At 39.4% G+C, this 15,557-nt stretch overlaps 1 protein-coding gene across 1 annotated transcript in view; it reads right to left on the bottom strand.

The window, feature by feature from the left end:
* Positions 1-15,557, bottom strand: part of GRIN3A (glutamate ionotropic receptor NMDA type subunit 3A) — a 173,624-nt gene that overhangs the window by 100,129 nt on the left and 57,938 nt on the right. Inside the window, exon 3 of the mRNA XM_037798455.1 lies at positions 832-1,879. Coding sequence (XP_037654383.1) covers positions 832-1,879 — 1,048 coding nt within the window. The remainder of the gene's footprint in view (positions 1-831; positions 1,880-15,557) is intronic.

Here is a 15,557-nt window from a genome sequence, read left to right as displayed (position 1 = left end):
AGATGTAATTAAGGATCTCAAGATGAGATCAAATTTGATTATCGGGGTGGGTGGGTGGGGGGGCTAAATCCTAGGACAGGAGACCTTAAAAGAGACATTCTTCGAAGTGTCTCTCTTGGCTGTAGCAAGCTCACTCCTTCTGTCTGAGCTTATATAGTGCTCCAGTAAACTAACCAAGGCCCATACTGAATGGGTGGGGCCACACCTCCATGGAAATTATCCAATGAAAGATATCGCCCTCAATTGAGTGATCACATCTCCACGGAAACATCCAATCAAAAGTCTCCAACCTGATCAACACCAATATATTTCCTGCCCACACAAGACTGCATCAATGAAAATGGCCTTTTGGGGGACATAACACATCCAAACCAGCACAATGGTGGAAAAGGATTCTTTGCTATTTAAAACATAGATGCTACCATTGACTTCCATTAATTCCTAATCATGCAATTAATCATTTTATGAAGCCTGCTTTGGGTGAAAATGATTAATGCTAGAGAGATTAGATCTGACTATTCCCTGACACCCATTCTGTCAGATGGTCAAATAATACAAGGAAAAGTGCACTAATAGATGTTTCTACCACAAAGACTTTCTGGAGAACAAACAGCTCCTAAAACCCCTTACCCTTGCTTTTTTTTTTTTTGCTTGTTTCATTTAATAATACAATTTAGTTCAACCAAACAGTAGCTTTTTGACCAGACTCTTCAGTTGATTGAGAGAATATTCTTGAGTTATATGGAAGAACATAGACACACTGCAGCATGCAACATAATATATGGAGTTTTGATGGGCAATAAAGAAAGCTAGAGTAGAAGGAAGTATTACCTTAGGGTCATGTATTCCAGAAAGCTCTTCATAGATCTTCTCACCTACCATGACAGCAGCTAAGTTTGCAGTGTATGTAGAAAGGCAAAACATACAGAAAATGGCCCAAAGGTTCATTAGAAACCTTCCAGTCCAGCATTTTGGAGGTTTGATGGCTACCGTTCTACCAAACAAAAGAGCGTAACAGATGTTCAAGGCTGAAGAGAAGGAGAAGACTTTACTTCTATTCCGTCCCTTGGGAGTCATACCAAAGGGGCTCTTCCATTCGTACAGAGTGAGGAAGATGGCAGTGATGTGCAGAGCCACAAAAATCCCCAACCACATTGTCCAGTGAAGTGGCCACATGAAGGCTCCAATGGGAGCTGCTGTGTCTTGGGTCCTCACTAAGATGCCCAAGCTGGTGGAGAAGAAAGGACTGGTGAAGTCTATCACCTGGCTTCGTGCAGTGTTGATGCTGAAGGACGTAACTGCCATGTGGGCTGTCCCACTCAGGAGATCACCCACCAGCCCAGTCCAGTGCCCATTTTTCCAGGCTCCATACTTTCCATCCCCAACAATATAGAGGTCAAAGTCAAAGTTCATGTCTTCTGCTAGCTTTTCCAGCAGATCAATGCAATATCCATAGCAACACTTCTTGAATTTGATGGGCACTGTATCATTACTGCTATGCAGGTTGTTAAAAAGGTCATCCAATATGGAGGAGTCATTCGTCATGGGGTCTAGACAGAGTTGGCCAGCAGGGCACAAGCCTTCATCATCTACCTCCCGCGTGAAGACAAAGGGATGCTCAATTAGGGTAACCACTCGCAAGTGTAGCTTACTTGGGTATTGGAAGTGGGTTTTGTGCCTCTGCGGCTGCTCTGGCCATATCCCATAGTCCATGACAATCTTTCCTCCCTGCCAGCTGCCCAAGCGAGTCCACATTGGCTTTCCCACGGGGTCATGTTGCAGATTCCAAATGAAAAAGTTGTTTTCTGAGCTGATGATGGTGGAACCTTTCACTTTGATGGAACCACTGAGACCTCTGAAAGTGGTGTTGGCTAGAAACCTGGCAAAGAAGAGCAAAGGCAAAAGTCAGGAAAAGAAGTGAGGCAAGAGATCAGAAGCAATGTTGATCTGTGCTTCTTTATCTCAAAAAAAAGAAGCTTTGTCTTTTTTTTTTTCTTTAAAAAAAAAGGCCTTGGCTATCATTTCTTCAGGACTTAATAAGCTGAACTCTTTCCAGGAGAAGGGTCCTCTTTCACTAAGAAAATGACATCTCACCCTCAGATTCTAACACCCCAGCCAGGCACTTAACTCTTGGTCTTATTCCAAATCTCTTATTCTCAGTTAAGAGATGTGTTAATTGTTTTCTGTAGTAAACTGTCAATTATATATTCTCACAGCTTTCCAAGTAGTGGAGGTTCTCAGCATCTTTAACATGTTTCATTTATACTGTTCACTATATTGTGTTGCAACTAGATTGACCTGATAAATATTTTTTGAGCAGGGGATGAGTTTTAATAAGTATGTGTATAGTTTTATAATTGCTTAAACATTGCATTCACAACACTGGAAAATAACCAGATTTTCTTGCTAATGTTACTCATTGTAGCATAGAAACAATAGTGGACCTGTCCCTCTGAGGCCATTCAAACTGCAAGTTGGATATCATCCATGGAGCAAAGTAAAAGATGATAAATAGACTTGCAGTTCTCAGGATAGCTTAGGGCTACTCTTCCTCTAAGTCATTAGAGAAGAAACAATTGGCTCTGACTCCATAGAGAGAGCTTTTGCCCGAGTCAAAGAAAGGAAAATTATCAACAGATTGATTTACTGTTTCTTAACCGTGTGAACCAAAGTACTGTCAGTATGTATTCTGATATGGAACAGACAGGAAAATGCTCGGTCATGCCCTTAGTCTTTCTTGAGTGTGGGCAGATAAGACAATAAGAGGCACCATATAATCTTGTGGCATCTCTGCACACTTAAATATGACCCTGTGTCAGAAGAAAAGTCCAGGCTTTGGCATCAGACACACCTGCATTTGAATATTGGCTCAACCACCTTTTAGCATTGACTTTGGACAACTTGCATAATGCTAAACTTCAGTTTCTTCCCCAGTAAAAGAGGGAAAGTAATAATTCTATTTCAAGGGTTGGAAATCACGTATGTAAAGCACAAACCACCCTTTCCGAAATGGATCACAAGTTCCAGATATGGTAGCTGTTATTTAATGTCATTCAAGGTTTTTCAATCAAAGCCATCCCCAGGTCACTTTTCTAAGTCTTTTCATGAAACTTTTCTAGTTGGAGACACAAAGTACTGCATTAAGATGAACCCATAAAGGGTATTCAAGGCTCATTTAAAATGAAAAGGAACTAAATTGAAATATGGAATGTAACATAGAAGGGTTTTTTTGAGGAATCAAGTGATACAAGTTTAGGCTCTCAGCAAAGCACATTCATCCACTGGCTGTCATAAATATTAAGCTGTAATTCACAAATGCAAATACAAGTATTATGAAGTCATGCTGCCACAGAACGGGCATAGAAAAATCAGAAAGTGTAAAGACTGTACTAATTTTCATTAGCGATATAAATGTAAATTACATTTGAAGATGCTACTCTCACTCAGTGCAGCGAGAGCATTCATTTTGGTAGACTGGTAATTATTCATCTGAGCATTCCCCAGTGAGCTCTACTACTTAAAACGAATTCTATTTGGCAACAAGTAATGAAGTCTCAGTTATCTCAGATTTTAAAAGTTTTCCGCTTCTTTAGAGAAGGAGGGAACCAAATAATTAAAATATATACAGATTAATCAATTGATAATTATCTAGGTACTATAAAGAGAGGGCGACTGCAATTGTGTTTCTGATGAACAACTTACTTTTAGATCTGTTGAAACACACATACACACACCTGCTGACATAGCCTTGGGAAAAAAAACAGTTAGCAGTAAACAGTTAATTTCCTTTGGTCAATTTAGTGATCAAGAAAGTAAAGTGAAACTTGCAGAAGGAGGAGCCTTTCATTATTTTAAGAGCCTTTGGGGCTTAATGATCATAAATTCTGTAACTGCATGGATCCTTAAGAGACTACCTATGACTAAATGTCTACTTATACAATCTCAGAAAAGAAGGCACTGGAAGTGTACAGAAATATTTCAGAGATTAAATAACTTTCAAGTTCCAGTAGAACCTATTCTTCATTCTTTGTGGAAAATAACAGTCAAAGTAGCCATCCCTGAAGGATAATGCTCAGTTGTTTTTGAGGCAGTCATTTATCACAGCAAGGTGAATCAATCAGGATCTAAACATCTTCAATTTTTCCCAGGGCTTGTCTCCCTATGCAATTGGAACCAAGAATGTGAGTCCCAGAGAATCCCCACTTATGATGGATGATGTGTGTCTACTTTATTTTCAGTCTCACAGTGAGGGTCAATTAAAATAATCTCATTGGAGCTTTTATATTATAGCGACCTTCACTATGTATTCCTTGTAATGACAATGAGTAGCAAAGGTTAAATGCTACTATATTAGCTGAAAGATGAAAAGATTGAGATCTTGCTTTTGCTTTAATTGAATTTTATCATGTTCTTTTTTTTTCCTTGCCCTGAATTCTTCTTGGAAGAACAAGAAAAGAAAAAATCAGAACTAATTTTATTGGCAAGAGAAACGGATACAAACATCATGCTGTTCTTAACACTAGGGTTTCAGAGATGAAAGCTGCACTCAGTGTTCTCAAGGAGCTCTCGGTTGAGTTACATGGAGGAAGAAAAGTGAACAGGTAATTCGAAAGTAGTGTGACGTGTGTCAAGGTGGAGCCCACAGGAAGCAAGGGAGTTGCATAGTTAAGGAAGGTTTTTTAGAAGAGGAGGTGCCAGAGCTGTCTTGAAGAAGGAATTACAGTTAAAGAGGAAGACAGGCTAAGGAACAAGGCTGCAAACCCAGGGAAATGTGAGTGCAAAGGCAGGAGGTGAGAGAGTAAAAGCTGCATGAAGGTCAGTGATAGGAAATAAGCTGCAGAGAAGGGTGAGAGATGAGTTAGAAAAGGTCTGAAGTCAGATGAATGGATACGCAGATTGTGGTGTACACATGCAATGGAGTATTATTCAGCCATAAAAAAGGATTGAAGTTCTGACACATGTGACAGCATGAATGGACCTTGAAGACATCATGTTGGCAGAAATAAGCAAGGCACATAAGGGCAAATATTGCATGATTTCACTTAGATGAACTATCTAGAAATAGCAAATTCATAACGGCGGAAGGTAGATTGGAGTTTACAGGGAATGCTGGGAGGGGAAGGAGGAGTTGTTGCTTGGTGGGTATAGAGTACTTGGAAATTTTAGAAACTTTGAAATGAAAAAATACATACAATAAGATGATGCCTGTAACAGCAAAAAATGAGAAACAATCTTGATGTTCAATATAAGGCATTAGATAAATTATGGTACATCCATACCACACTTACTGGCTGTCAGATGCAGAGACGGAAAGATGCCAGATGTTTATTAAGGGAGAGGAAAGAGCAAATTACAAAATAGGACATATAACTTCATCCATTTCTCTAACAGATACAATTACCTACTTTTTCTCTATATACAAAACTATGTTTCTTTTTAAAAATAAAGGTTGGAGGTCATGATGAGGGCAATGGGAAGCCATTAGGAGATTTTATCCATGGCGGGTCATGATTGTTAGGTTTGATTTTAGGCTTTTCTTCTGACAGCTATATAGGAAATGGTTTAGAAGAAGGAGGGTTGACCCTAGTTCCAAATGTGAGGACTAAGCGCCTTCCCTCTCTCTCTCTCCCTGGTTTTCACTCTTCTTCTCTCTCTGCTTGTAGCAAAAGGACTTTCACATAGCAAGGGCTAAGGGAGCACCTGTAGAAGTGGAGAGGAGAAGGTAAAATCAAGAGATATTTCATCTTCAAAAAGAAAAGGAGTAATTTCAAGAGGGCCAAACGCACAGGATTGCATTTAGTTCTCAAACCATATTAACAATGTATAAAACTCAGTTTGATGGAAGGTCATATAAATAGAACCTGGAGTTATTGGTTGAATATAGGCTCAGTGTAAGCCCATAGAGCCATGTGGCTATAACGAGAAGAAAAGGAGTCTTAAATTTTTTTATTAGAAATTTGGAGCCTGGTCACAGGGGACATATTCTGTGCCATACTACAACATTCTGTGCCAATCAGACCACTGCTGAGCCTCGATATGAACTCCAAATGCATCTTCCAGATTCAGGGATGCAATGAGGAAAGGCCAAAAAATATAACAGGGCAAGGATATCACAACATTCTAAGTGGAGAACAGGGTGGAAAAGTATTAGAAAATAAGACAGAAGAAGGTTGGAACCAGACTACAGAGGCCTGTCGTGTCTATTTTATAAGATTGGCTTTCATTTAATAAGAAAAGGGGAACCAGGAAGATTTCTGAGCAGAATAATGACATAACCAGAGGTCTGCATTATTAATACTGATCTGGAAGCAAGTAAAATGTGGCTATAGGAAGGAAGAAGGGATGGTGACCAGGAGAACGGTTAGAAGAATATTTAAGAGCTCTGTCATGGTTGGACAAGGGCCCGGATCTCCTGGTCTGAGTGAGAACCTAGTTTAGCATTGTGCCTTGCACATACTGGGTGCTGAACAAAGCAGTTCAGTGAGTCATCTTTTTTATCAGCAAACCTCCCAAGTGACTACTCTGCTCAAAAAGATTAGACTTGCTAGTTCATTCCCATTAAAGTTACTTACTACTTCAGTGAAAGCTCCCAGTTAGGCTGCAAATCAAGTGTATGCATTGATTTGTATAGGTGTCCAGATTAAGTTTGTACTTTGCAAATTATGTAAAAAATGCTTTTGAGGCAGTTCACAGAATAAACAAGATCAATGTTCACCATATTTAAGATATATTTTCGAAGTTACATTTGCACACAAAACTGTGGCATGATAATTAAAGAATTTTCTTACTTATGCATTAAAACCAATGAGTGATGATGTTAATAAAACAACACAAAACCCAATCCTTTATTGATTCACCAAAACTCATTATGTGCCAGGCACTGTTCTAGGTACTGAAGGTATGACAGTGAACAAAACAGACAAGTATTTGTGCAACTTATATGCAGCTTGTATTCTACCAGAGAGAAAATAAATATGATAAATGGGTAATATGCATGGGATGTTACATGGTCCTAAGTATAAAGGAGGAAAAATAAAGCAGGATAAGGAGATAGGAAGAGTCAGAGTTGGTGGGTAAAATTTGGGAGACAAGGAAAGGCCTCCCGAAAAGGTGAAATCTGAGTAAGGAGCTGATGAAAGGAAAGAGCTAGTCACAAAGATCTCTGGGGAAAGAACTTTCCATGTAGAAGGAGCAGCAAATCCAATGCCCCTGATGTGGGGCTGAGTCTGGTATGTTTGAGGACAGCCAAGAGAGCAGGGGGAGAAGAACTGAAAATGAGGTCAGAGAAAACTTATGGGGAGTTGGGGACTGGGAAAAATAGGATTTTGTAGATCATTGTAAGGACATTTTCTTCCTCTCTGAGATGGAAAGCCACTGGTGGGTTGTGAGCCAAGAAGTGATATGATATGACTTATGTTTTTGTTATTGTTGTCATTTGTTTTTGTTTTTTTTCACTTTTAACAGTTTATTTATTTATTTAAATTAGAGAATGTATAGGTTTACAGAAAATCATGCAGAAAATGGGGCTCCCATCTACCTGCCCCATTATTAATACTTTACGTTAGTATGGTACCTTTGTTACAACTGATGCGAGAATATTATGACTAATTGTAGTCCATGGTTCATATTAGGTTTCACTGTTTGTGTTGTACAGTCCTATGGTTGTTTCTTTGTTTGCTTTAATTTTTATTCTAGCCACATATGTACCACCTAAAATTTCTCCTTTTAACTACATTCTATGTTATTGCGACATCTATACAGTGCTGTGTTGAGAATGGTCTAAAGCCACATGAGGGCAGAACAGAAAGACCAGTTAGGAAGCTGCTTCAAACATCAAGGTGAGAGGTGATGGTGGTTTGGAATGAGGTGGTAGCAAGTGGAGGTAGGGAGAAGGAGGAGGACCCTGGATGTATTTTGAAGCTGGAACCGACAGGATTTGCTGATGGCACAGATATGGTTGCTAGGAAAGAAGAATCAAAGATGCCTCTAAGTTTAGGCCTGAGCAACTGGAAGGATGGAGTTGGCCTGAATTAAGATAAAGAAACCAGTAGGAGAATCGGGTTTAAGGTGGGGAAGAGATAGAGAGTTCAGTTTTACTAATGTGAAGTTTGAAATAATTTATAGACTCTCAAGGAGGTAGCTGGATTGTTTGGAGCTCAAGAATGAGATCTAGACTGGAGATAAAAAGTTAAGAGTAATTGAGGAAGAAATCTGTCAGTAATTACAGATAAGGAGATGATAAAATAAAGTAAAATAGATAAGGAGAAGAGGTCCAAAGCATAAGTTCTGGGACACTCCAAAGTTAAAGGTGGCACAGATGAGGAAGAATTAGTCAAAGAAACTGAGAAGTAACCAGAGAGGTAGGAGAAAAGCAGGGTAGGGGTTGTATTCTAGATGCAACATAAAAAAGATGTTTCAGGGAGGGGATGGTGATCAGCTGTATGTCAAGTGCTCTGACAGGTCAAATAAGATGAGGACTGAGAATTGATCCTTGGATTTAGATACATATAGGTCACTGGTGACCTGGTAAGAGTAATTTCAGTGAAGTGTTGGAGCCTAATGTGTGATTGCGGATTCAAGGGAAGATGGGAAGAGAGAAACTGAAGATAGTGCTTTAGAGGGTAAAAATCAAGAGCTATCCATATACACACTCACATATATGTGAGACAGGAGAAATAAACTTGGGTTTTAAGCTGATGGGAATGATCCAGTAGAAATAGAAAAACTGATGATGCAGGAGAGACAGGGGAGAATTCTTGAATTCTTGGTACAACACCCTTGAGGGACAAGAGAGGTTGTGATGTAAGGTGACGCTTTTGACTGTGGCAAGAGAGCATAGACAAGAGAGGTGTGTGTACACTGTGACTGTTTTTCTTAATTTATATTATTAATTGCACTGTTCATGTATGTTGAGGATAGAATCATATTCCCCACAAAAGGCTTGTTCAGATCCCAACCCATGGTCATGTAAGTGTGGACCCTTTTGTCAATAGGACCTTTGAAGATGTCAATTATTTGAAGTGTGTCCAAACTGAATAAGGGGGCCCTTCATCCAACATGACTGAAGTCGTTCTAAGCAAAGGAAACTGGACACAGAAGAGAAGCCATGGAAAGCAGCCAGAAGTGGGAAGTTAATGGAACCTGGCTGAGAATGTCTTGAGAAGACTCCACCATGTGAATTACCCTGAGATGGAAAAGCCAAGGACCAAGGATTCCTGGGAGCCAGCCCGAGAACACCACAGTCTCTGGGGAGAAAGCGTCACCTTACTGATGTCTCGAGTTTGGATTTCCATCCTCAAAACTGTGAGCCAGGGATTGCTTGGGGCAAGGTGGCAGCATAGGGAGGTGTGGAATTTAGTTATTCCTCTAAAGCAACTAGTAAATAGACAGGAACAACTTGTAAATAGTCTGGAACAACTGTTTGGGGGATATCTGTGACTGGACACACATTGTACACTAGTCTAGAATGGGTGAAAGGACTGAGACCACAGTGTAGAACTGTAAGTAAAGCCCCTGGCATGGCAGGCTGAGTTGGAACACTTCCCTGTGGGAACAAGAAGCAGTCTCTGCTGGGAGCAAGGGAAAATAACTCAACCAAGCTCCAATTGCATGCAGTTTTAATGTACAAATTTGGACTACTGAATACAAGGTATGAGCACAGATAAACCTGGAGCAAACAGGAAAGGAACACTAAGGTCTCTCTCAGCAAAGAGGAGTTGGAGCTGATGGAAAAATAAATAAATACATACATACATACATACATACATACATAAATAAATAAAACAAAGGCTTTTGGAGATGGCTGAGTTCAGAATACTGGAAAATGGCTGTGTTCCAAGAAAAGGGGCCCATAGAACCAGGTACCAACTCCAGCTCTTGATGAGAGAAAGTGGGGGGTGGGGTGGGGTGCTGGGGACTGGCTCTGAAAGGGGGATTTCTTTATTTTTTTCTTGCATTCTAAGTAGCTCATCAGACAAAGTCTCAGCCATTTTCAGTTGTCAGCACTGACCCAGGCAATGGTGGTATTAAGATAATCAGAGAGATAAAAGAAGTACAGTGAAGAAGATAATTCACTAAAGGGCATATCTTCCCTAAGAAAAGGGGGGGGGGGTGCAGCTCAAGTGGCTGCCCTCCCTCAGGGAATTCAGACCCCAGGGCCTGGGGAAAAAGAAAAACAGGAACAGCTTAAGCTTGGCTTCTGACTCACCCTTGGTCCCAGGCAGGGAACAGTGGGGTGCTGTAGGCTGACAAGCACCACATGCTGGGCAGAATAGGAAAAGCACAGAGTCTAGAGACCTCACGGCAAAGTCTGACAATCTTCTGGGGCTCATTCTCAGGGAAACATGATACTGATTACACTCTCCTCTTGAGACCTGGGCCTGTCTGGTCTGGGAAAATCTGACTAGGGTAATCAAGGAAGCCAGATGCCTAGACAACAAAAACTTATGATTCACACAAGGAAACATGAAGATATGGCCCAGTCAAAGGAACAAACTTACACTTCAAGTGAGATACAGGAGTTGAAACAACTAACTAAAGATGTTTAAACAAGTCTTCTAAATCAAATCTGTGAACTGAAGGAAAATGTGGCAAATGAGCTGAAGAATATAAAAAAGACACTGGATAATCATACAGAAGAATTCATGAGTTCGAAGAAACAAGTGGCAGAACTTATGAGAATGAAAGGCACAACAGAAGAGATGAAAAACATAATGGAGACATACAACAGCAGATTTGAAGAGGCAGAAGAAAGGATTCATGAACTAGAGGGCAGACCATCTGAAATCCTACACACAAAAGAACAGATAGGGAAAAAAATGGCAAAATATGAGCAGGGTTTCAGGGAATTGAATGACAACACGAAGTGCACAAATATACATGTCATGAGTGTCCCAGAAGGAGAAGAGAAGGGAAAAGGGGCAGAAGCAATAATGGAGGAAAAATCACTGAAAATTTCCCATCTCTTATGAAAGACATAAAATTAAAGATCCAAGAAGCACAGTGTACCTCAAACAGAACAGATCCAAATAGAACTACTCCAGGGCACTTAATAATCAGATTATCAAATGTCAAAGACAAAGAAAGAATTCTGAAAGCAGCAAGAGAAAAGCAATCCATCACATACAAGGGAAGTTCGATAAGATTATATGTGGATTTCTCAGTAAGAAACATGGAGGCAAGAAGGCAGCGATATGATATATTTAAGATACTGAAAGAGAAAAACTGCTAACAAGAATTCCATATCCAGGAAAACTGTCATTCAAAAATGAGGGAGAGTTTAAAATATTTTCAGACAAACAGACACTGAGAGAGTTTGTGAACAAGATACCTGCTCTACAAGAAATACTAAAGGGAGCACTACAGACAAATAAGAAAAGATAGGAAAGAGAGGTTTGGAAGGCTAGGGGCATGTCTGACATCAGAAGGAAAGATAGAAGATAAAGGCTGGGATTGTATAACTTAGCGAAACCTAGAGTAGTCAATAATGGTAATTCAATGTACTAATATAAGAATGTTTGTACATGAGGGAGAACAACATTTCAAAGTATTGAAAATTGGATTGTATAGGGGAAAAGTGCAATCAATGCAAACTAGAATCTATAGTTAACAGTGACATTGTAATATGCTTCCATTAATTGTAACAAAGGCAGTACTCCAAAGCTAAATATCTGTCAGAGGGGGATATGAGGGAATGTTATGGGATTCTTGGTGGTGGCACTGTATGACATTTTCATTTTATTTTATTTTTTCTTCTATCTTTTATTTTTCAGTCCTCATTTTTCCCCCTCCTCTTCCTCTTTCCTTGTGGTAGAAATAGAAATGTCCTCATATAGATTGTGGTGGTAAATGCAAAGCTACGTGATTACACCAGGAACAATTGCTTGTTTACTTAGGAGGGACTGTATGGTGTGGGAATAAAACTGTCTAAAAGATAAACAGAGGAGTACAATGCTGGAGAAAATGTGGAGAGACGGATGTACGTATTCACTGTTAGTAGGGAAGTAGAATGGTGCAGCCCATTTTGAGGGCAGTGTGGTTATTCCACAGGAAGCTATGTAAGGGGTTGTCTTACTGTCCTGCAACCCTGTTATTGAGTATATACTTGGAGGAACTGAGATCGGGGACATGAGTGGACATATGCACACTGGTGTTTACAGTGGCAGTATTCACTATTTTCAATGGATGGAGGTGGCCTAAGGGTACATTGACTGATAAATGGAATGGAGAACAGTGGTGTATACATACAAGGCAAGAAGGAATGAAGCTGTGAGGCATGCAACTAGGTGAATGTACCTTGAGGACAGTATGTTGAGTGAAATATGCAGAAAGGAAAAGGCAAATATTCTAATGCCTCACTAATATGGACTGACAATAATTTTGAAACTCTGAAATTGAATCTGTGAGCATGGGTTATCAGGGGAAGGCTTATTGTAAAGGTTCCTAGGTTGTAAGCTTTTATAGCTGTCACATTTATTGATGAGTTGTAATGGTTACTTCTAAATTCTAAGATGCTGAGCTGTTTGTGTGTGACCTGGTCAGTCCCTGCAACTTTCAGTGTCTGTATGGCACATGGGACTTGGAGCCAGAGTTCAGCAGCTGTGAGTGTAAGCATTGCCCCATGAAGCAACTTTCAAGAGGCAGAAAAGAAGATTAGACTTTGATTGGAGATATGAATGAAATGTACTTGATTGAGACTGGCGTAGATCAGACTAAACGGTAGAGGATGATATTGACTGTGTTTTTAAACTTTGGCTTCTGTGTGGGACCAAAGGAAGAGCTGTTTATTTGGTGCAAAATCTGTATTTCTGTAGCACACTATATAAAACATTATATAATTTAATTTGTATGGTTAGTTTACTCAAATACCATAATTACACATAATTACATGAAACCTTGAATAGGGAGTGAGATTGGGTTGGTTTGAATAGGTTAGTGAGAAGACCCAATACATCTCAGAGTATGCAGAAAATAAGAAGTATTAGCAAAGCCCCCCTGAGGGACTGGGGAAAAATGTGGAAATATTAAACTTCCCTACCTGGGAATTCCTGATATTCTCACAAGCACTGGGGACTGCCAGTTTAGAAGGCTGAGCCCTCAATCTTGGGGCTTACTTTTATTAAGTTTGTTACTTCAAAGGAGAGGCTAAGCCTATTGATAATTATGCCTAAGAGTCTCCCTTATAAAACCTCTTTTGTTGCTCACATGTGGCATCTCTCTCTAATCCAACTCTGCAGATAAACTCACTGCCCTCCCCACTACATGGGACATGACTCCCAGGGCTGTAAGCTTCCCTGGCAATGTGGGATGTGACTCCCAGGGATGAGCCTGGGCCTGGCATCATAGGATTGAGAAGTACTTCTTGGACCAAAAACTGGGGAGAGAAATGAAACATAGTAAAGTTTCAGTGGCTGAGAGACTTCAAATGGAGCTGAGAGGTCCTTCTGGAGGTTATTTTTATGCATCATATAGATATCCCTTTTTAGTTATTAGTGTATTAGAGTAGCTAGAAGGAAATATCTGAAACTGTTGAACTGTAACCCAGTATCCTTGATTCTTGAAGATGATTGTGTAACTATATAGCTTACATGGTGTGACTGTGTGATTGTGAAAACCTTGTGGCTCATACTCCCTTTACCCAGTGTATAGACAAATGAGTAGAAAAATGGGGAAAAAAAGTAAATGAATAATTGTGGGGTCGGAGGGGAGTGCCAGTTTGGATGTATTGTGTCCCCCAAAATGCCATTATCTTTGATGAAATTTTGTGGGGGCAGACATGTTAGTGTTGATTAGGTTGGAATTTTTTGAGTGTTTCCATGGAGATGTGACTCAATCAACTGGGTGAGACCTTTGATTGGATAATTTCCATGGAGGTGTTACCCCACCCATTCAGGGTGGGTCTTTATTAAATCACCAGAGTCCTAAAAAAAGAGTTCACAGACAGAAGGACCACAGAGCAGCTGAGTGACATTTTGGAGGAGCTGCAGCCTAGAGAGGAACGTCCTGGGAGAAAGCCATTTTGAAACCAGAACCCTGGAGCAGACGCCAGCCATGTGACTTCCCAGCTAACAAAGGTTTTCCGGATGCTATTGGACATCCTCCAGTGAAGGTACCTGATTGTTAATGCCTTACCCTGGACACTTTACACTTTATGGCCTTAAGACTGTAACTGTGTAACCAAATAAACACCCTTTATTAAATCCAATCCATGTTTGGTATTTTGCAAAACAGCAGCATTAGCAAACCGGAACAAGGGGTATGGGATATTTTGGGTGTTCTTTTTTACTTTTATTTTTATTCTCATTTTTACTTCTACTTTTGTTTCTTGGAGTAATGAAAATGCTCAGAAATTGATTGTGGTGATGCATAAACAACTATATGATGATACTATGAACAACTGTACACTTTGGATGATTATATGGTATGTGAATATATTTCAATAAAATTGCATTTTTTAAAAAACTGTGAGCCAATAAATTCCCATTGTTTAAGCCAACCCACTGTATGATACTTGTTTTAGCAGCCAGGAAACTGAAACAACATACTTTTTTCACTTTTTGTTAACTACTGTACCTGTAAAGTTTACTAATATTAAATAAAACCTCTTACTACAAATGTAGCCATTTTCTTAAAGATTTTAAGATTTTTTCCTCCTGAGTTTTCTTTTATCTTGTTCAGCACATAAAGTTTTGCTAATATTAGGTTTATTATAATTCTGTATATTTTCTTGCTTTTGAAATAATTCCCAATCCCATTTTTTCCCCCAGTCTTCATTTTGGAGACATATTAATCTAACTTAGTGTTCTTTGAATGTTTCACTATCTTCACGTCTTCCTTCAGGCCTCAGTTGTTTATGGGTCATAAAGTAATTTTTACTTTGATCTGTTTTCATTCAACAACTTGTATCTTTGTACATCTACTTCTCTTATTTGTTTTTTATTTCTTTTAAATTGCCCCATTATCTTTGCCCCCCCATTGTTGCTTTCCATTAATCATCTCTGTACATGAGAACAACTATATTGCTCTGTAAAGCCTTAACATTAATTTTTCCCCTTGAGAACTTTCTTTGTATCATTAACAAAATCTGTATCATCATTCTCTTATATCTTGAAAAATGAGCTGAATTTCTTTTCCTGTGGTCCTCTATCATATTTAATATTTTACCCTGAGGAATGAGACATTTGTTCATTCTCCATAAAGTTCTATCAAATTTTTTTTAGCCTGTGAGAAATTAATTTTGATTTTTTGCCTTTATATGATTAGAAATCTTTGGTTATTACTAGTGCCATTCTCCCAAACAGTCCCACCACCCACCCCCTGCCCCAATTCTTGTCAAGTTTACTGGACTTGTCAGGTTTAGTTGCTCTTATGTACTAAATCTAAATATTAGTTCTTTTGTCATTTTAAATTTAGTTCCATATCTACCAATTGTTGATAAATAGCAGGAAACCTATCCTGATAATGCCTTTTTAGTATGAGACAAAGTAATACCTTTAAAGTTTCCCTTTCTCTTTCTCCTTCTTCTACCTCCTCCTCCTCCTCCTCTTCTTCCTTCCCTC

This window comes from Choloepus didactylus, chromosome 10, assembly GCF_015220235.1.
Source record: "Choloepus didactylus isolate mChoDid1 chromosome 10, mChoDid1.pri, whole genome shotgun sequence".
Classification (NCBI taxonomy): Eukaryota; Metazoa; Chordata; class Mammalia; order Pilosa; family Megalonychidae; genus Choloepus; species Choloepus didactylus.
The sequence above is the reverse complement of the archived record's forward strand: the minus strand, read 5'-3'. Positions and strand labels throughout refer to the sequence as shown.